Source organism: Pagrus major, chromosome 11, assembly GCF_040436345.1.
Source record: "Pagrus major chromosome 11, Pma_NU_1.0".
Lineage (NCBI taxonomy): Eukaryota > Metazoa > Chordata > Actinopteri > Spariformes > Sparidae > Pagrus > Pagrus major.
Window position 1 is genome coordinate 26,569,368 of NC_133225.1, and position 23,135 is coordinate 26,592,502.

Below are 23,135 nucleotides of genomic sequence, written 5' to 3' on the forward strand. Positions count from 1 at the left end.
TCTTCACAAAACATGTCTTTAGCAACAGTGTACAATATGAGCACTACGAAACTGATTAATTTATTAGTGGAGCTTTTGATAACAACAGATCAATTTCATTACATCAAAGAGCCATAAAATGACTTCCAGCCAAGGTCGGGTCCTTGAGCTATTCCAGACTGTTTCCTGGGAGAGCGATGGAGAAGAGGGCGCTAATGGACGGCATCACCCAGTAACTAGATCGAAGATGGGTGGAAGAGAGAAAAATCCATCGGTGACCCTGAAGCCCCACCCCCACAAACGATCCGAATGTTGACGACAAAAATGCTTTCTGTGTTACGTGTTTTCTTTACATCTAGGTATTTTGTATATTATATTTCAATAAATATAAATATTGTGAAAACAGCAACGAACATACAAACCTGAGTGTTTTTATAGAAGAGTACCAGATTTATTAAAAAAACATAAAATACCATTTGTGTACGTGTAATATCAGGTATCTGGTGTGTCGGCCGTAGCGACCCACAGGCCGATGCTCTTCAGGTTGCATTCATTCAGCGATGGGAAATCGCTGTATTCCGTCACGTAAACCTCTTTGTTCAAATCCAGGGACTTTGTTGGCTTGTCAGGCTCCTGAAGAGACAAACCAGAAAAGAATCATCATCATTAACAAACTATAGCCAGTGATGGGGCATTTTAAAACTCGTCTCTACTGAGAGTCTGATATTTTCCTGTTTAAAGCAGAAATGTTGAGATCATATCGAAGTAACATGAAACATAAACCAATTTTTTTAGCTAAATTGTTTTGAATAAGTAACTCGATTTTTCATCACAAACACAGACAATCCTGCACGTGCCCAGTTACACACTCATTTACACACACTTTCACACTGACATGAGAAGAACAGTAATCATACAGTATTTTTTGCATTCAATTCCTGAGGTCCACTGTCCTTGTCAAGTGACGGCCAAGGCAGGAAGTAAACTTACCAGCATATGTGAGATATTTATGGCTGATTTGTAAGAGCGAGATAATGATACATGATTGATAAAGAGAATATTCAAAACGTTAATAAACAAACATTAGATGACCACAATAAAACAAAGCGTCATCTACATTCACATCAGCCATCCAGTCTAAGATTTAAACATTTAAAAGACACTAAAATATTTAGCTTCTATAGCAGACAGACTGCCAGGATTTGGTTATCAATAACTCCACTGTCCCCGGTGTGGATCAAATAATGATCTGAATGAATTAAACATGAGGGGAGAGAGAAGGAAAGAAAATAAGGGAGACCGAAAAAAGAAAAAGAGACTTCTGCAGCTTTTCCAGTGTCATATTTGAACTGGTGTACACACTTTAAAACCATCTGTTGGCCTCACTGTACGTCCAGAGGACTGTTCGCCAACACCGTCGAGGTTTGAGTGAAGCTGAGGACACAAAGTCTCATTCAAGGCCACTTCAACAGTGAACTGATGGTTGGGAGGGTAATCATCATTAGGATCCTAACAAACAACCTTACAAGAGTGGAGGAATGTAACTAAGTACGTTTGCTGCTGTACTCGAGTACAGATTTGAGGTACCTTTTAGAACATTTGCTGTTCTTCTTCATTTACTTTTAGTCACATTTTTACTGTGCTTAGAGTGCTTTTACTTTTTGTAGCTTAAGTACATTTACCTGATTATATTTACTTTTACTTAAGTAACATTTTCAATGCAGGAGCATTAGTACCTTAAGTAAAGAATCTGACTACTTCCTCCATCGCTGCCCCTCCATAAACAATCTACTGTAACGTCTGCATAAAGCCTGTTTGCTCTTTCTACAGTCATTATCGACAGCTCACCGTCCTCTTCTTGAGCTCCTCAGCTTCCTTCTTCTGTTTTTCACACAGTTCTTCCTCTTTCAAAACAACCTTCATATTGTCTTCCTCCAGCTCAAAGTACTTCTTCACACTCAAACTCTGCATACAGACAAAAGAGAAGGTCAGCAGTTCTGACGTATATAAGGCAGGCATTATATAAACTCATGAATAATGACACAATAACTCACAATTTCAATTTTAAAGCAGTAAAAATAAATGTAACTAGTGTTTACATGCTGCAGTGCCTCTATTTGTACATTATTATTTCTTTTTGCAAATTAATAAGTAAACAGACATCTGATAATCTTCTTCAAAGTGAGTACGCTGGAGGTGTTTGGCCTGTCTTACCTCACTCTTGGAAGGAACGTAGAGTGTCTTTGGGATTTCTAATACACGGACCAGTCCTTGGTCATCACTCACAGCCAAGAAATGCTGCTTAGCTGTATGTTAAAATAGAAAATCCAGTAAATGAGTTTCATTTACTTTTTTTTTTTTTCTATCAGCAAGAGAATACAGTGAAATGTTTAAGGCCATTTTTTTAACCGTTTATTTTATTGTAGTCATGTTTTAAACTATTTTATTCCCTATTGTTTTTGTTATCTTTTATGGCATTTTTCATAATTCTTATTTCTCATGTGCTCAATCTCAAAACGTTTTACTGGTTACATTTGTACTGTCTTTTGTACGGATGTATTAGCATTTTTTTCAGTCATCTGTAAAGCACTTTTAATGGCACTTGCCTGTACAAAAGCTGCAATACAAATATAGTTTGATTGATATAGCTTATGTGTTGATAGCAGAGTACTCAAGACAGGCTTACCTCCATCTATTGTCATTAAGTTAAGCATATTACTGTCGAACTCACGGGAGGCGCTGCAGGCTTTGATGCAGGTAATCATTGAATTGGTGACGTGTTCTTGGACCTGCGTAGGTTCAGTGGTCTTTTCCAGCAGGTTCCACACCTCAATGCTGCCGTCCTTTTTCCCAATGAAGAAAACAGCTGGCCGGGACAGGGACCAACACGCCGCAGTGCAATCCTGCTCAGAACTTGATGACAGGAGCATGGGGCCATCCTGGATGTCATAGTTTACAAGAAGTCAAATAAGAGTCAGTGGATTCAAATGCAATAAATTGAGTCTCATGTTGTTCATCATGGTGGACTGAAGGATCGATTATGTTAAACGTGTAGAACAGGGGCTCTTTTAGCTTTGATGACTGAATGCCAATTTAGGGAGCCAGCATATGATTTAGTGTTGCACAGGAAAATCCTTGGTGTCTAACATTAAATTCGTTAAGCATCAAATTCACCTGTTTGCAGATAAGGCAGATCACTTTGACTGTCACCCTGTTTCCCTGTGACCCCCTTTTCTTCTCTACCATACAACGTTTTTTCCGTGCTGACTTTTCCAACTCACTTACACGTTAAATTGCAGAAATCGCTCACTTTAACTAACAGCACTAGCATCGATGACAGGACTTAATTCCTGACATACAAGCGAGGTGCCACTAGTCGTTATGCAACCAGAAACTTTCTACAAGTCACTCCAGTGTTGGCTATTGAAAGTGAGAGTATTGTAATGGACTGCAGATGGTTAAAATATAATGCATGCATTCCATGTGTTCGGGGGGCCAAACAACATGTTTCTGAGGGCCACCACTGGCCCACGGACCACACTTTGAGAACCCCTGGGTTTGGATAACTGTGATTTCTGTAATTTTATACTGATTCAGTCTGGTTTGATTTTAACAGTCTGCAGGGATTTTTTTTGCTGTAGTTGAGGCGAGGGGTGTTGTTACCATGACTCCCTCCTTCCAGACGGCGATGTTACAGCCTCCTGTTGTCAAAATAATATCTTTGAAGAAGGGCGACCGCTGTACTGAATTCACCAACCCCTGATGGATACTGAAGCAGTGGAGAGGCTTGGTACCTGTGAGAGAGGAGAGACAGGAAGAGAATGAACACTATTATATTTGACAGTAAAACAAAAACAAACAAAACAAAAAGAACTTTAACAGGAAAATGCAAAACAAGGAACAGTTAACCCTGTGGGTCTATGTAGGAGTATCAACTAATTAAGATAGTGATTACATTCAGTATGACTACCAAAGTGCTGCCTTACAGTGATAGTGGTTGTTAAAGACATCAAACTGCTACAACAAAGAAGAAATCCGTTTTTTTTAAACCTGGGCCTTATGTTTACACTACTCAAAATTAGTTAGGGATGTTTTAGTGTTTCACTTGATTGTTTATTCTGTGACATATCTGAATTTTTATTTTGTGAATATTTTTGCTCCCTAAAAACAATGCAACACATTTCATTTGACATTTATTGCATATCCATGCACATGCACATATGTACCCATATCCAAATATCACTACCTAATTTTGAGGAGTGTACTTACCAAAAGCTTTGGAATCAGTCGAGCAGCAGTGGCAATGGCTGCAATGCCTGCAACGCAATCCTTATGGGTAACTTCAACTGTCAAAGTTACATCCATTAAAAGTGTTAACCAGCTAAGGTAGTTATTCTGTCTAATTCTGACAACATTAAGGAAACAATTCCAACACACAGAGACAATTTTGTTAAATATTAAGATCAGTTTTGTTACCAAAAACACTGGTTTCGTCAAAGGAGAAGTCTCGTTCTAATATCTTGCGAGATGTGAGTTGTTACAGGAATACGACGGTGGGAATGTGAGTCAGAGTTTGAGAGAGGAGTTTGGAGTTTACTTCGAAGAACTGCCAGCAAGAATTATTTCCAAAGTCATGATTGAATATTTAACTGATTTTTTTGACCAATCTAGATGAGTCAACAATTGTAACAACTCACTTTACCATTTGAGAGCGAGACTTCTACTTGAACGAGACTTACGTTCTGGTAACAAAAAGGATCTTATTATTAAACAAGAAGGTGTATCTGTGAAGGAATTATTTCTGTAATGTTGTCAAACACTTATAATAACAAGATAGGCGTGTGAATGGCACAGACAAAGTGTGTGCACGTAACTTTGGTAGTTGGAGTTGCCTCAAAGGATTACACGACAGTCATTGCAAACATGTCGCGGCTGCCAGCTGAAGCTATCAACGGGATACTTGAATTCTCTTTTAAAGGGTTTATGTTCCTTTCAACTAGCTTTAATAACAACCAGCCAGAATACTCACTGTGCAGCCGTCCAAAGTCATCCTTCTCCAGTTTCCAGTCAGTGTAAACTATCTCTCCGTTCTTGAAGCAAAAATATACACATTATGGATCATCATGGAATAAACCTACACAACCTTTTGTTAACAAAATCCCAATTCTGAATGATAGACAGATTAAAAACAGATTTTTGTGGGTTCTTCCAATGGTTTAAGATCAGACTTTGTCTTTGTTCATTTATTAATAAGAAGAAAACTCTCAAAAGGTCGTCTCATTAATCTTATTCAGCAGTTACACTGAAGTTAAGTTCTGCTTGATGTTGATTTTACTGGTAGGAATATGTACCGCTGTTCCAATATAGAGCTTGGTATTGACATCCTCCAGATTCCTGAGTGTTTTAGCTGAAGACGCTCTGAGCTGGCTGTAGTCTGGGATGACCTCCGAGCCATCTTCATTTTCAGCAGCTTCATCTGTCAGGGAAAACAACAAGGGGAGCGTAAGGAGTGGGGCAGAAAATAAGGAAAAGATGAGTTAAACTAACGCGTTTTTTTTTGTAACAATCATGGGCCTTTTTTCAGTCAGTCAGGAGTGGTAGCAAGATCCTCATTAGGGACAAAACATATTGACAACGCTGTTGAAAAACGCAACATTCACACACACAATCACTAAGCACTTGTCTTTTTGCATTAGTTCATGGGCTCATGTTCACACAGCTATTCTGGGTCTTGTTTGCAAACAAAACAAATTCTTAAACATGCGTTTAAACTAAAGTAAAACACAACAATAAGGGAATAACAATCACAAACATGGACTGTTGATTAAAAGTAAGGAAATAAGTGCGATAGATCAGTGTTGGCGCGGCCTGCTCTGTAATCTGACCATGAACAAGACAACAGAAGGACAAAAGGGAGTGAGGTGGGGAGGGGTACAGCTGAGGTGAATGGGTTGTAAGAGGGGATACGAGGGGAACGGGAAAGAAAGCAGGTGGAGGTGGGAGTGAGGATTGTGGTGGTGGGGGGGCAGTAAGCGAGAAGGGTGGGACGGCTGAGATAGGCAGGACTGGCTGTGATGGAGAAGGCCTTTTCCATCACAAAAGCCTGACTGTCTGTCAGGGACACTGCAGGACTATCCGTTCACACCCCCTTATCAGCGGGCCGCACCCAATCAAGTCTCAGCTTCACTCTGCTAGATTAGCTCTTGAAGGTCAGATCCGATTACCCAATCACATCTTCTAAATCCACTTTCCCCCAGTTAAGATGTGTGTAAAGATATCAGACAGACGATACAGCACAGCTACAGATGTCGACATTGTTTCACTTTTACTGCACTGCTCTGCTGCTCTGTTGCTTAATCCCCATGAGAGGTTGCTCGGAAAAAAACTTGAGTTGTGTGTCCACCCAAAGTACCCAGGCACTACTTTTTCATGGAACTTAAAGGTTCCTTCAGCCTGTGTTGTTTGTGTTTCCACCGTGGTCAAAAGACATGTGAAGGTTAGGTACATAAGTCCTCTGACGTATGAAAAAGTGACAGCTGCTTTCACACGACTGTACAACAATAATGATGCCATATATTTATAATAAGAAGAATCTGTTGTATGCTTTCTTATTTAACTCCATATTGATGTGTCAAAGCACAATGAACAAAAAACAAACCAGTTTGCAGCAGCAGATTTTAAAAAACATGGCTGAAATAAAATGCTGCAAGCACACGACCAATCAGAAATGTGCATCACTGCAAGCCCCTGTACTTTTGGAAAGCACTTCCCCCAAACAGGGACTTTTTTGGGGGGAAAATAATGTCCCTGGACCTTAACTGAGACCTTGGTCCCTGTGGTGGAAAGGCACCTCAAAAGTGGAAAGTTCCTGTGGTGGAAACGCAGCTTTGGTGTGGAAAACATGTCGTACTGCTGCAGCTTTTTACAGTGGCTACTACTGTTAGTGAGTCCAGCATCAGAAATGGCAAAAGGCACAGCACATAGTGCTGACTACAGAGCTCAGAGACGGACAGGGTAGACTCAATCAATATCAGTCAAACATCTTAAGTAGCACTAAAATATTAATCACGAAAGGATTCATTAAAAGCTTAATAACAGACTGCCTGAGGGCTGCTGAAAATCGGATTTATTGCCTCAGTTAGTGAACATATTAATTCTATAACCGCCCACCACCAAAACTGTGTTTATGGAGGCAGACCTTCAGCCACACAAAGACAGGGTTCTTCTTGACCAGTCAGGACACACACGATCATCTTGTGGCCCTCGAGGAGCCTGAGCAGCATATTGCAAAGAGCTGACAGTCAGCAGGGCTAATGCTCTGCAACTATGAGGGCCTTGTTTTGGAAGTTTCACTTAATAAAGTGCTATGAAACCGGAGAAGAGAGGAGGGAGACAGACAGAGAACGAGAGTACCTGAGTGAACCCTGCCCCCACTGATCACTGTGCTCAACCATCCAAAGCAGAATCCAAGATCTCCACAAAAACAGACTGCACACACATCTGAGAACTGTCAGAACCAGGAAGTGTGTAATGTTCATTATTTGCTCTCCTCTCTTCTTTTTCACACAAAGATTTAGAATCCAGAAATTTTATGAATTGTTGACCTTTACAAAAATATAAAATTAGCGTTCTTCTAAGTAAGTGAGTTATGACCTACTTTCATGAGGTGCTAAAATCAGACAGCACTATTATACAAATCATTGCAATTGAGTAATACTCCTTTGTGTGACAGATTGTAGGAAAAGGGAGAGTCAGCTAAACAAATAGAAATAAACTGAAGCAGCCTGAAGGGTAAAATCCCTCACTTGTGGTTTTACCTGTATTATTATCATTACAGATGTAGTGCTCCAGGTTGAACTTCAAAGGAATGTATTCTCCACTGGTATCGATCTTTGGCAGGGAAACCTGACACGTGGCAGAGAAGAAGAAAACTTTAGACATTTGAAGAACTGAAAGACTATTATTATGTAAAACAGATTCACAGGCTGCTAAAGCAACCGCACACTTAAAAACATGAAATGAGCTCAATTTCAGCATTTTAAGGAAATGGGAGTTCATTTTCAGTATTTAATTTAATTTCATAATTGGTTGTATTAAAAAATATTCTCATCTGAATTTTAATCTTCCAAATTGACTTGTGGAGTTGAAAACTTTAAGTTACTTGTGACGTTTTATGAAATGCAAGTGCATACATATATCTACATAAATCCATTTTGTCCAGTGTTTCAACATCAAGCTTAAATTTGTAACAGTGGAAGGCAAACAGCAACAGAAAAATATGAATATTCATTTATATTCATTTAGAAAATACTTTTTGCCAAAAGACTGATGGTTCCACACAGATCATGAGTTTTCTATTGCACCCTTGAACCCTGCTGTACCCTGAACAGAGGTTTCCATGTCCGGTCCAGGTGTTTGAAAGTGTCAGGGACACTGTTCGGTGTCGGCTGGGTTTTGGGATCCATCTTCTGCTTCCTGCCTGACGCTGAAGGGTTCAACAGTCTTTGCACTCGTACATCCCAGAACATTAGGGTGCTTTAAAAGGAGAGGGAGACAAACAAAAACAGTGGAATGAAAAACTAACATCAACCTGAAAGTTAACAGTAACTTTAATCGTTTAGTTCATATTTAAACCGTGAGTATTGACTGATACACAATCTGTTGGTGTCATTAAAATGTTCTGTTTGAGAACTACCAGTCAAGGGAGCATGTGACAACTTGAACTGAGAGGTTATTCTTGTTCTCCACTGGTAATCCTGTCCTGGTCACCTAATCAGAGAGAGAGAGACAGTCACAAATGTCTGTAAGGCTTCAGTATCATATAGAGCTGATGTTAGTGAAGAGGGCTCCTGAAGATATATGGGAGCTTAATGTGCCCCTGGGGGCACTTTGATGATTGCCTTATTTTACTTATCCAGATGAGTGCCAGCGGGTGTCATGATTTATTACAGCTGACTTTACAGACACAAGAGTTTGGCACTTATGATAAACCAGAATTATAATTTATTCATTGTATTCAGACTGTAAGAATTAATGAATCTTCATGAGAACAAAGTTTGCTGTTAATGTATGAATATTATTATGGCTGCTAGCATTTGCTTCCACAGTTATTATTGTTTGTGCTGGGTCACAGACTAGAACACTGTAGTGTCACTGCAGCAAATTTCACTTCAGGTCATTACATTTTTCACGTGTACTGCACAGAAGACTTTCTTTTATGCTGGGCTACGATAACCAGACAAAAGCTGGACAACAGAACAGGAAAGTCTGCAAGTACAAAAAACATCTCGAGGCTGTGATTAATATGCAGTCTTTTATGACCGTGATGCTGTGGAGTTAATGTTCTGCAGTTAGGTGCAACAGTGTCATCCTTCTGTAACTTCCTTTTGAATCTTTTAATACCTTTCATTGAATCATGTTACATTCTGACCCTCATGGTGTTTTTTATCTGCTCTGACTGCTCTGTGCCCATTACTGCCTTTATCTCCTGTTAGTCTTGTTTACATTCAAGCAGCTTTTAACCTCAGTCAGATAAAAACTCTGTCAATAATCCAAAACTAGATATAGAAATCATTAGAGAACTGACCCTATTGTGTTTTTTTTTTGAAACCATGTGTTTACATTAGATATGCTAAAAGAAAATTGAGATCCGGAAAGCACTGCCATGTGGTCACACAATACACCTTTTAATAATCAAGATAGGCCAAATGAAACACTGGTTAACCATGTGAAATGTTGCAGCACCTATCAAATGCACCCCTGAGGGAAATGTCAAGAAGTATCTGTCCACAGTGTTCGGTGTTCTGGATATTTCATGTCAGATTTGCAGTTGTTGCCCCCTCCCATCCACCCGTGTACCTCAAAAGTTGGTGGCAGCCACTGGACATCAGTAATTGGTGCTTTGTGGCAGCCGTCTGAGGAAGACATTGCACAGTGTTGCACGACAGGAGTCTTAATCCCTTTGTGGTCGACGATGCCCTGGTGAGACGTCAGACACAGAAAGTACAGTGAGGTCTGACAATTCAATCTAAATACAAAGACTTTACACAGTGGTGAACATCTGTCCTAAAATGGCCCAGCTGGATATTCAATTGTACCATGCATAACAAATAATATATATTGCAGCACAATTTTTTAAAGACCTTCATATGAGGACATATATCCATATTGAGGAGAAGGGGGTAAAACTGTCGATCATGGCACACGACAAAAAAGTTTGAACAATGGCAGACATCTGAAAGTATTGGAAATTAGGTTTGTCATCAATTTGTCTCATTGGTAAAGTAATAAAGCATTCTACGTCCACAGGTTAAGAAGTATCTGTTGGCCTGACAGACCACCACTGTCGACAACGCTGCCGCTGCGTTTTCCTCTTTCTAACAGGTACATTATCACAACCTCCTCCACCATTGCCATGTACAGTATGTTGTTGTCAGTAACTCTTGACTCTGAGCTGCCTTCTGGTGGATATATTGCTTCTAGCAACAAGTATTACATCAATTTTGCTGCTCAGTCCTAGCATTTATACAGTATGCTTTTGAGCTTTGGAGATTTCCAAATATTGAGATATACATCATGTATTGCAATATAGCCCAAAGATATCACAGTATTATTTTAAGGCCATATCGCCCAGCCCTAATACATCACCTAGAGTCGTGGGTTGGCATAAACAGATATTTGAGATCACTATCTAACATACAAATTTAAATGTAAAATGGATGAGTTTTTTTTAAATACTTGGACATCCTTCTTTATATATGCTTGTTTTAAAAGGAATGATAGATTGGGTAATTGATCATTGGTTCTCATCTACAGAGCATTAGTGAGACTGGTGAAGTGAGATGATACTGAAGGACAACACCCACCCCAGCCTCAGTCTGTTCACCCTGCTGCTGTCTGGCAACAGATACAGAAGTATCTGCTGCTGTATCACCAGACTACAGATTATTTCCTCAGGCTGAGACTACCCAATTCATTCTCCACACTTCACTTCACTTTTTTTTATATGTAGCTTTAAGGGACTTGAACTCAAAATTCGTTCTACAACCCTAATGTTGTAAAATGACCAATGAATGAACCTTTAATCCTTTGATATTTTGGGGGAGTATAACTTATTTTATTATTACATAATTATTTATTTTTTTGCAGTCTTTCTTTTTCTCCCGATAAGCATTACTTATTATGTGTGTATACGTGTGTGTATATAAAGTACACACACACACAGATGCTATGATGATGTGGCCACTGTGTGTCGTTGGTGTTTTTGGTGCTGTTTATATTTATGTTGAAAAGCATAATTAAAATGTTTGGGAAAAAGAGACTGTGCCTTTAAATCCAGAAACAGAATGTACAACAATGGATTTCGTTTTTTCAGTATCACCATGTCCTCTTGTATAAAAATTTAAATAGCATGCTGGTGTTAAAAGCAAAATGGATAATGGCACACTTATTGCAACAAGGTATAATAACAGCTCTTCATCTACCAAATTCAAAACTTCATTTGCACGTCAAATATTATTTTATCTCCACTTTTTTTTTTTTAAAGTTAGATTAGTTTTAAACATCCAATCATTCTGCTGCATGCTGGGAGTCTGATTGTGCACCTGCAGATGGATTTAAACGGTGTGAACAGAACACAAATCTATACAGGAGAATGTTAATTCTTTCGTTATCTGATAAGCTAGCAACAAGTGCTGGTGTGGTGCAGCTTTCACAGCCCTCAACATGGAAATAAAGACTTTTAGCAGATACAAATGCCAGTGTTTACACTGCAAACACAAGGGAGGGCAGTGATCTGATTTGCTCGTGTGTTATCTTCTATGGGGACAAACTATGGAGGAGGATGGATGGAAGGTTTGGGTGTAACAGCTGTGAGAGTGTGTGAGCTGATGCTGTTGACTCTGGAGAATGAAAAGCAAACAAGGCCAGAGAGAATAGAGGGATGTATGGGGGTTGGGAGAGGGGAAAGCAAAAAAAAAAGGAAGTAGTGAGGACAGGGATGGAGACAGCTGTTCCACTGTAGAGGTAATAAAAACACACAAAGCAAATGAGGGCTGGATGATGGGGCATATGTGCAAAAAGTGGTCTAGATCACGTCTTTTAGACATCATTTATGGACATCCAAGACGTCTAAAAGACGTCCTCTGGGGAGCCAGAATGAAAGTTTTTTATACATCTTTTCTGGACGTTGTATAGACGTTTATATATCGTTTATCGACTAATTCTGGCCGTCAATGGACATCCAGATCATGGCCTGGCCATGTCAATAGTCAGGCCATAATCTAGACATCCACTGACATCCAGAATTAGTTGAGAATAGAAGTTCATACTGGCTATGATCTGGACGTCCATTGACAGCCAGAATTAGTCGATAAATGACGTTGAGAAAAGACGTCCAGTCAGGCCATAATCTAGACATCCACTGACATCCAGAGTTAGTTGTGAATAGACGTTCATACTGGCTATGATCTGGACGTCCACTGACAGCCAGAATTAGTCGATAAACAACATATAAACGTCTATACAACGTCCAGAAAAGACGTATAAAAAACTTTCATTCTGGCTCCCCAGAGGACGTCTTTTAGACGTCTTGGATGTCCTTAAATGACGTCTAAAAGACGTGATCTAGACCACTTTTTGCTCACTGGGCAGCAGCCGAGTGGAAGATGTCAGTGGAGGTCAGGCTTAAGGGACAGAACAGGTTTGATATTTGGAGTCTGGATGTCTCAACAGGTTACGGTGGACTTAATGTACTTGCTATGTTGTGGGATGAAACCTGAGTCCTGTTTTTGGTCACGTAGCCTCACGTAATCACCTGTCACCTCTCTCTCCCTCGACCTTTTCTTTATTACTCTACAGTGCATTATACCATTAAACAGAGCAGAAATGCCTTAAAAATATAACTATAAGTATATAAGTATACTTTAAGCTAGTTCGAAGTTTGAGTCTTCAGTCAAGAGTTTTTAATTCAGTTACATCACTTCGGTATGACGAGTTCAGGCTACTTACATTTAGCATTGGGGTCATGTAATAATATAAACTTGCTTTCAGATTTACTCCTGGCATAAGTACGTTTGTGGAACTAGTTTTGACAGCTGTGGCTGGCTTGAAAAGGACCATTAGCCCACAGCATTCCCATCTAATGAAAGGGTGAGGATGAGGAGAGAACTGGGGAGTCAACATATCATCATCTCACTCTGTCATACAGCACCACTGGAGTCAACAGCCTGTCTTTTACAGCAAACACGCTGCATGCTTTGATAAACTAAATAAACCGAGCTGACATCATGAGGATGTCAAAAGAATTACGGTTACTGGCACCACGTGTAGCACACCAACACAGATAAAGAACACCATGTATTATTGTATCAACATTGTGCACATTGGAGACAGGATATGGGTACTTACGAATGTGTCAGTGTTGACAGGGACCTTTGTAGCACTAGGCTGTGCTCCCTGTAAGTGTGTGACGTGAGCAGAAATGTCCCACAACACAACCTGAGGCAACAGGAACACACACAAAAGCAGTTACTGGAGATCAAATATGGATACATATGATCTTTTAAAAACAGAATGGGAGCAGAAACAATACACAGGAACTACACAGGATATGACCGAAGGTCTATTTGAGAATCATATTTATCTCTAGCTGTTTTTTCTTGTTGTGAAAGTGCCAAGTTACAAAAACTGCTATGATGCAGAAAAGTCCAGAGATATAACAAAGCAGAGAGTCAGAGTCAGCACCTGGCCTTTTACGCAGCCGCCAACAATAATATTTGGATCAGAGGGGCAGAACTCAAAGGCAGAAATGTCAACCGGGCACTCCAGCAGCAACTGCAAACAACACAGAAAACCCACATACAGAGGGCAGAAATATTACATTTCAAAGTAGACATTTCCATGTATTGGGTGCTTGCCATCATGAGTATTTATTTATTCTGGGCTCTCCATAAAAAGTTCAGCTTTCAATCCACAAAACCTCCAACTCCATTTCATCAGGCATAAGGGGAAAAAAGACCCAGGAGGGGTAGGATGGGTTTACAGTAAAGAAAAGTCATTCTTCAGTTCAGGACAATAACACTTCACTACCCACACTAAATAAATATATTTATTTCCTTTATATAGTGTTTCTGATTGCCTCTTTGCTCCAGCAGACAGTGAAACCAAAGCATGACACATACACCAGTGAAGGCGTACGTCATCCAGAACTCATATTACTATGTGAGTGATTTAGTAGCTCAGTTTTATTGATTGAGTGTCTGGGTCAAATCAATAGAGCCTCTCAAATTTTGCTAAAGCAAATAATGGTGTTGAATGACAGCACAAAGCCGCTTATCAAAGTGTGTCTCAAACAGATAGGAGGTGATATAGAAATTAATTTGCTTGTAAGCTCTCAATAAGAGAGAGACATACAGTCTTACCAATCGCTTTTCAAACAACTTGTACATTTTCCACATTTACTCAGAGGTTCCTTCTGATATACTTTCCATACCTGAGGATTAGAGGGGTCAGAGAAGCTATAGAAGAGAATGAGAGAAGGTCTGGTGACAGCTGTTGTGGAATCGATCAATTGCTCCTCCTTTTTTCCTGTCAAAGCCACAGCTATCACACCTAACACATCAAAAAACACATCATACATCGTGTCAACTACACAGCAGCAGGAAAAGAGATGTCAATTAGATGTTAATTAGAGTCATTTTAACTTTCCTGATTGAGAAGTTGCTGACTCAACTCTGATCCCTTCTTTAAAAAACATACAGTATATTTGCACTGATCACATGTTTCTATGAGTGATGAATGCTGGTCAATATTACTAAGCAGTAGTAAAGAACTACAATGCTTTTACATTAGATACAGATTTGAAAATCTGATACTTGTCAGTGCCAGTGAGATTGTTATATTTACTGATAGCATCTTTACAGAAGCCCTGAGGGGCAACTGAAGACATTTTTGTTTCTGGTAAACTGTTTTCTGAGTCTGATCCAAGTTGTTTTCTCTCCTGTGTTTATTACTTGAGAACTGGTGGGGAAAAAAGGTTTTGCCAGAATAATGTTACAACCTAAAAAATAGCAAGTGAGCAAATCCTCAATTTAATCTAGCGATTAATTGAATGAAATGGAGGGCCAAGCACCAAGCTAATGCAAATACATGATATGATTAATTTTATTTTGTAACAACATTGAGTTAGAGTCAAAATAGATTCTATTTATGGTGCTGTTAGATTGGTGATAGACCGCCCCAAAAAGGAAGAAAGACGGGTCATTATCGTGTCTTATTCCCAGGGTGTTAAATACTGACAGCTTAGGTTGGTGGCCTGGTCTGGGCCAGTAGTGTAATTTGTAATATGGATACAAAACCATGAAAAATATGGATATTCAATACCATTTTCGATACCATTTTCAATACCGTAGGGAAAATTTTACATATTATTGAGGGCATTATTGATTTTCATTAAAAGATAAATGTAACAAGGCATGTGTACGGTGTGTTAAGAACAACATCACCTGCTGTAAGTCATTTTACTTCTGTAGGAGGTGGGCCAATGTGGGCACTACAGCGTTGCATGTGTGCAAAAAAACACAGCTAGTACTGGTGTATCCATACAGTTTAAAATGAGTATTGCAACAGTTTCAAATATTCAGAATCGATACGTAGTTTTTGTCCGGCAGCGCTATTTGATCACATGGGAATTACACTCAACAATCAACTATCTTTGTCCAGATTTGCTGAATTGACATACAAAAAACCCCCAACAAAACAAAAACAAAACAAAACAAAACATACACTTTACACTAACTAAAGCAATCTTATCCGAATAATGCATTTTTTTAAACTAAAAACTGACAGAATAATATGGATATGGATGACAACTTTAAAGTCTTCTGGACTCTGTTGGAAAATTCTCTTCCCTAAGGATGATTTTGCACTTTACCGTTGATGGTAGGATGCCAGTTAACGCTGCTGATTTTCTTGTCCTTAGTGTACTTGTGGTCCGTGAAGGCCTGAAAAAGCATCAAATCTTGGGAAACCTTCCCAGGCCAGTCACCGCCTTCAGCACCTGTCCCCAGAGCTTTCCAGTCATCAAAGAACACATTCATGATCTCTTCCTGCTGAAGGGCATGCAAAACCCTGTAGAAAATAACACTTTTTAGGTAAAACCTTTAGTAGCAAAACTTTTCTCATAGTGTGCATCATTTTTCATTTTCCTCCATCATCATCTTTCCATCTTCTAATATTGCAGATGTTGTCTTCTCTCTTACCTGGCGCAAAGGGAAGTTGTGGGTGTGGGAGAGTGTATTATTACAAAGTATAATTGAAAACTTTGTTTAAAACCCAAAATCTGGGCTGTGAAAGCAACTATAAAAACACAAAATATAGTGGAAGGTGAAGATGGCTTTAAAAAAATGGTCCTACAGTGGTAATAATGCATGGGTTTGATTACCCTGAGGCTGAAACAGTAAGTTATGAGCTTGGGTTGACTATCAGTCTTTCTATACAATATGTACTCCCTTAGGAAGCAGACAGAAGGCACCATGAATTACTGGCATATATCATTTTACCTTGGGGTCACTGAGTTGCAAAAATTCTTCAGACTCTCACACTGGAGGATGTTCTCTTTTTCTTCGTCGCTTAACTCCCTTGGCACGTACTGGGTAAAGATATTCCTCTGAAACTTCCTGAACAGTGGGCAAAAAATAATTACACAGCACATTTATGGGGATGATTTTACTATTAAAACAAAGAGAGAAAATGAATGTGTCTATAATATATAGCTATATAATCTCACCACCATATATGAGGCATAAAGGCATGGATTACAGGAAAATACTTGTCTCACAAATAGATTAAATTTGAATTCAGTGTTAAAATCTTATTTTCTTTATACATTAACAGGTGAAAGTATTTCACCAGACTGGCAAGTGTTGGCAAAACCTGAAAGTGCTTTCCCCCTGCAGAACAAATTCATTTTATGTGTTCTGATTTGCTGGCATACCATTGTGTCTGAGCACTGCTGCTCTGCAGTCTGGGAACAGCCTGCACCCCGCAGTCCCTCTGCATCTGCTTGATGCTGAATCTGCTGTCCTGATAGGAAACACACTCTAGGAAGCCATCCTTAGCATCTGCAGCGTTGCGGTCGGAAAAACAGACTGGTGCCCCAAACTTCCTTCGCACTCTGGAGAACTTGTAACACAGCTGATGACAAAAAGAAGACAGAGTAGAGAATTAAAATAATCAGATTTAATATACATGTCATATGTATTTAATGTGTTTTTATTTACTGCAGTACCTTTTTTCTGGTCTCTTTGACAGATTCTTCTTCTATTTCCTGCTCACTGCCAAGAGATATCCATTGCTTTGGTCCTGGGGTTTTACTGACTTCATTCTCAAACACTTCTGGTGTCTCAGGCTCTGGGGGCTGCAGAACACAGAGAGAATTACAAGAATATATAAAGATCAGAGGACATACTAAAGTGAAATATCATTTAGTACACTGTTGTTGACAGTTACCTGAAACTGTCAACAACACTGACCTGAAATCTTCCCACACAGTCACAGTCATGAAATGTTTCATCTAGGAAGATAGTGAAGTAGTTTTAAAACGTATCATATTTTAATCGTACATTGAAAATAGGCCAGCTGGCAAAGCAATGAGCCTTGCAAATGTTCAGTATGACCTCTGATACCAGTCATTACTATTAGTAACAGCTGATAAGTGATACAGTAAATAAAGTACATACCTCCCTAATAAAAAGAACATAAATTATAAAAAACATTTCTGCCCACAGAACTGCAGTAAAATATTGGCCCCACACTGCTGCTAATAGGTTTACGCTAAATGACAAAAGCTTTTATCCTCATTAATTCGGAAAATGTTATATCAACATATTTAGACCAATCAATGCAAAAGCCTACTGCAACACTCTACCACAACAAGCAGTGGAAAAGGCTATTAGTAACAACAAAAGCAATTTCGAAGAAAGTAAACTACGTTACCATCACAGAAACTAGTGTCTGCTTACATTGAGGATTCTGTCCTTGGCTTCCGGTGTCAGAACCAGGTAGAAAGCCTGATCGTAGGTGAAGTCCATGTCAAAAACCAGCAGCATCTCATCCTCTGGGTAGTCCTGTCAGATAAAGGAATTTGGAATTCACAACATTCAGACAAAACTTCTTTGGAAATAATTAATGTGGTGTATTTGAATTGATTCTGGCAACCACAAGGAAACTTTGTACAGCTGTAATTTGGACGAGAAGGTGGACAGCAGAGTGAAGCAGGGATTTCAGACATGAAGACTGACGTTGTTGGATTTAGAAACACAGAGGAAGATCAACCACAGTCACACACCCAGGCCTTGGCTGTTTCCCAAATGAGAAAGCTGACATTACTTAGGATATAAAACAGCTTAGTGGGTTTGGGACCCTGAGGGGGCTCTCTGGTCTCATTAGACTAATGTGTTGTGGTAGAAGGGGCATGAATGCATAAAGTAAGAGTGGTGAATGTGCGATGTATATATGTTTATTGTATGGTTGGATACATCTATCATTGTATGTATTTCTATATGTTAGTGCTGCACGATTCTGACATTGCAATATTTCTTTTCTGCAATACATATTGCGATACGACAAAATACAGAAATTTTGACCAGATGACTTGAATAGCTATATTTTGCCTTTGAGTGTATATTCCCGAATTCAGCAGCTCCTCGTGTTGGTGTTGGCTAAAATGTAAAAAGCTATGTACTTAATTCTTAAGGTAATGTAAATATTGAAGGTTTACTGATCGACCAAAACCTTTGTGACTTACTTGAATGTCACAGACAAAAACGAAAGGGCTAAATTCATCTAGGCTCGAATCATGACAGCACCCAAAATATGGCCTAGAACATACTAGTGTGTGTGTGTGTGTGTGTGTGTGTGTGTGTGTATGTACTTGACCTTGTGTAATATAAATAAATTAATAAATTAATAAATAAATAAAAGAGTGGTTACCATCTAGACCACAGACAGAGGGGAACTGAGGTTAAATTGGTTACTAGTCTGTTCCCACAGCCTTTAACTTGGGGTCTGTCTGTCATCACAGTGTCTTGGGGGTATTGTCTCAATGATCTCTACGACAATGGATCAGCCTCACCAGCACAATCTTCTTCACGGGGCTGAAATCGGACACTGCGGCTCTTCGCTTAATGTCCTGTATGATGTCGTCTTTTTGCAGCAGCTTGTAAGGGCTCTCCCCTGTGACGTCCTCATCGGCAATACAGCCGAAGATCTCCTGGGTGGCTGATGTCAGGACCAGGGGGAAGATATCTTCAGGGTGACCTTGGTGGGAGAGTTCACAATCAATATAGACGAGAAAGATGATAGACAGAGGAGATTATGGGTGACTTTTCAAGCTAACGATACTCGCATCTCAAAATACCATTTCTTACCATTGGAGCTAGAGATGTTTTGAAACTTGTTCTTACAAAATCAGCACGAAAGGAAGTCTTCCACATATATATAATAATTACACATTTTATCAGATACACATCAGTTAATCTGCAGGTAAAGGGCCCCATAAATTGTCAATCTTAAAAGGTAACTCCACCAATTTACACATTAAAGTGTGTTAACAAGTCTTGGGGAGTACTACTGCATATGTGAAAAAAGACTTACAAAGTCTTTTGTGGCTAAGAAGCTGCATGTAATCTGATAAAGTGCAGCGAAGTCACTTAGTGACTACGTTGCATTGTGGGCAATGTAGGCCCCAGGTCTGGCATTGCACTCCTATAACACTGTTGGACTTACTATGGACAGATAAGGATGGACAGACAAATTATCAAAATGGATACAGCAGAACCAAAGATATCAACTTTTTTATTCCTCACATCCTTCTTCCTTTTCAAAACTTGGTGCCTACGTTACCCACAATGCAACTTTACCACTGAGTGAACTCATTGGAGGCAATTTATCAGATCACACGCAGCTTCCACTGAAATAAATAATAATAAAATTAATAATCTTCTTTTTTTAATGCAGCTTCCTCTGGAGCTACAAGTCCTGCAAACATTGAATGTGTGAAATTAGTGGAGTTACCCTTTAAGAATCAATCTGAAGTCATAAGTCAAGGTGTTTTTGTCAGACCTTGTCAGAAGGTCCCGACAATGAACTAATGAGTTATGTGTTTAATTGTCATGTCTATGTGTTCCGTCTTTCCTGCAGACTGTACAAAACAAATTGCTGTCATCATCTGTGCATCTAAAAACAATCTTCCTGAAATGAAATATACAAATATATCATGTGTGTCATTCACGTAAATAACTGGAGGTGGCAAAATGGAGCTGTGACAACAAAAATATAGATTGTTTATTCATGCTTATGTCCGGCATGTAAAATCTGTGTTTTTCCTATCTGACAGTTAGAGTTGAATGGAGGAAAACCAAGAGGTTTAAAAACAAAAAACACCAGACAGTGCTAATGATTGGTTTGCAGGTACTGAACAGTATAAAGAACAAAAGGAGTTATACTGTTAGTACTACAGGGATCAAAGAGTGAGACATGACAGACAGGACCGCACTACAGGAAGCAGGAATTGTTGTAGAAATAGATGAGACAGTGTTGAAAAGAGCACGATGGGCAGGAATGTAGATGTAGATGCAATAGCTACGAGCCTAAACCTCCCTTGTCAAGTGATATTCACACAATGGAGAGGCTTAAAAGTCACCATTGCCTACGGACTCTGACACAGATTCTTGCCCCTTCTTTTCCGATCAAACGCACAACAACCCCTCTGATCCTCTACCTGCCCCTCCCTGCAGGGTGGACCACCCTACAATATCACAGGATGAAATGCAATCCTAGTGAAATGCCTATACGCAATGTCCTTGTTGAGGGAATGCTGCTGTATTTTCTCCTATACTGCCATGTGAGAGGCTGATCAATAATGCATGAATTCAAGACTGCTCAGTTACAGACATCTTACAATGATTGTTACTATATAAAACCGCAGTGCTGCACCATCACCACTACAAAGTTTTTTCTTAATAAACAATCCCAGCAGTCTCCTCCATATCTAAGGCCAGGCTAAGACCAGGGCACACAACAGTAAACAGGGCTCTGCATAATGACAGTTTTCATCCTGCTCTCGGTCTCTCTCTTCAAAGTCTTTTCCACAAGGTTGCTGCGGGGACGCCAGGAATGCTAAAGTACAGCTTAAGTAACCACTTCCCAGCTGGGTGTGTCAACCTTTCCCACTCACACCACTTAGGCCTCACGCCAAATCATTGTAGTGGAAACTCACACCCCTCATTTCACAGCGTTATGTGTCAACTATGGCATTTGTATCCATGGGAAATATTTGCTTGAGAGACAAAGAGAGTGTGATGTGCAATGTTCCACAACCCTAAAGAATGCAATTAAATTGCATTTGTCGGCTACGCTGAAGAGTTATTTTAAATTTGTTTCCTCTTGCATAATCCACTGAAAGGAAGCATTTTCGCCTGCATACTGTAAGATATTTATACTATACCACAGTGCATTGTAATTATGGCTGTCTGCTATCTTTTCTTCTGATACTAGTGAGGAATTTAAGCCTAAAGAATGGCATTTATTAGCTGATAAGATTATCCATCACTTATTTTATCGATGTCCTTAAAAAAAAAATTCAGTAGCAGCATTTATATTTGTGTCATTGGGCCAAGATATACTCATTGTGACAAAAAGTTGGTCCCCACAAGGTTAACCACTACATTTAAGACACTGTTGTTGATGAAGTTTAAGGTCGCAGTGCAGGCTAGATTAGGGTAAATCTTGCCTGCATGACTAAGCTGGAAATTTCTGAATAAATGTACAAAACAGAGCCAATCTGAATCTGATTTACCTATAACTCAGAAACAGAAAATGTTTCTTTTAACCCACAACAGAAAATGACCCAATCTAAAGTAAAAAGATCCAGTGTTGGTGACCTGCATTTGACCAAAAGCATGTTCCCAGGGCTGGTATGTTGACAGTAAACCAGACCATGACAATGGGGAACCACAGCTGACTAGACAGCATGTCCAAAGGCTATGCAACAGTACACTCATGATCACATCAGAAGAGTGCATATTGTCTCTCCAAGTCCTCAAAGACATGTCTGATTATTAGTTTCAGATATGTTTATTACATCCTCACTTCAAAGAATGACAGTTCCTGTGATTTAAGTATCCTACATTATCTAAGACGAATCTGAATCAGTGTCATCTCATTAAAAGAACCCTGTCCTATCAAATAAACTAAGGTAATCAAAGACAAATGGACTCATTGTCAAGTTAAATTCAAAATGTATAAAACTACAGTTTAGGCTTAAATTGCTTTAGTTTACAGGATTTAAAGATGAACAAGTGAGGATTTAGTATAAAAAAATGCTTCAGGACCTGCAGAATACTAATAAAAACCTGTTGTTAACTTTTAAATTGTTGCATCTATGGTGAGTATGGACAAATCTAACTCACTTTAACCATCAGATTTACTGCAATTGTTCAGCTATATTTTCAAGTTGACATGACTGTGAATGTGCTAAGCTCAAAATAAATTCTAAAGTAATCAAATGTTTGTTTATTGTCTCTTCTGCATGATACTTTACAATGGGTTCATAAATTAGTAAAAACAATTATCTTACCAGGCTTTTCCACATGTGAAGGTGAAGTAACAGTCAATTTTATTTACTTTGTCTCTCCACACACACATTAACACTTTTGTATCAAACACTCACCTTTACCTCTCCCCTCACTACCTGCGCTGCTTCTTTGACTTTTTCGTCTTTTTGGTGGCATCCTCGCTCTTAGGGTAGCTTCACTATTGAGAGGGAGAAAATTTATGTACAAATTCATCAACATACAATGCAACATTTCTCCTAGCAAAGACCAAACTACATACTTATATATACATATACAATATACATTTCAATTTGTGTTATACAAAGTGGCAGAGCAGCGTCTGTCCAGAGTGCAGACACATCATTATCATTATCAATGTAGGTGGCGCCATCTTGTGGAGGATACGAGAATACAATTGCAGGAGGTACATAATCATTAGCATCACTGTCTTTTAATGTGTTCATCTGTTCATTCTAGTCTATTCAGTTTGAGCTTAGCTCTTCCATTTTTTCTACTGATCTGTCTTTGATCACATTGCCTTTT

The 23,135-nt window shown here is 39.2% G+C and overlaps 1 protein-coding gene across 1 annotated transcript; it reads right to left on the minus strand.

The window, feature by feature from the left end:
• Positions 1–471: 471 nt before the first annotated feature.
• On the minus strand, positions 472–22,769 carry dnai3 (dynein axonemal intermediate chain 3). Its single transcript, XM_073475729.1, has 21 exons — positions 22,709–22,769; positions 19,112–19,296; positions 18,000–18,104; positions 17,267–17,395; positions 16,973–17,172; positions 16,539–16,655; positions 15,911–16,107; positions 14,471–14,589; positions 13,723–13,812; positions 13,387–13,476; positions 9,838–9,957; positions 8,675–8,748; positions 8,361–8,514; positions 7,797–7,884; positions 5,331–5,455; positions 5,009–5,069; positions 3,643–3,773; positions 2,711–2,918; positions 2,194–2,285; positions 1,828–1,944; positions 472–612 (listed from the first exon to the last, which is right to left on the minus strand). Exons 1-21 carry the CDS (start codon positions 22,767–22,769, stop codon positions 472–474), a joined length of 2,604 nt encoding a protein of 867 aa, XP_073331830.1.
• Between the last annotated feature and the right edge of the window lie 366 nt (positions 22,770–23,135).

Coding starts and splice junctions, on each gene's coding strand:
- dnai3 (XM_073475729.1), bottom strand. CDS start 22,769: ATGCCACCAAAAAGACGAAAAAGTCAAAGAAGCAGCGCAGGTAGTGAG. Junction 16,656..16,972: donor AGCAGTGCTCAGACACAATG/GTATGCCAGCAA, acceptor CCCACTGTTCAG/GAAGTTTCAGAGGAATATCT. Junction 16,108..16,538: donor TGCAACTCAGTGACCCCAAG/GTAAAATGATAT, acceptor TATTTTCTACAG/GGTTTTGCATGCCCTTCAGC.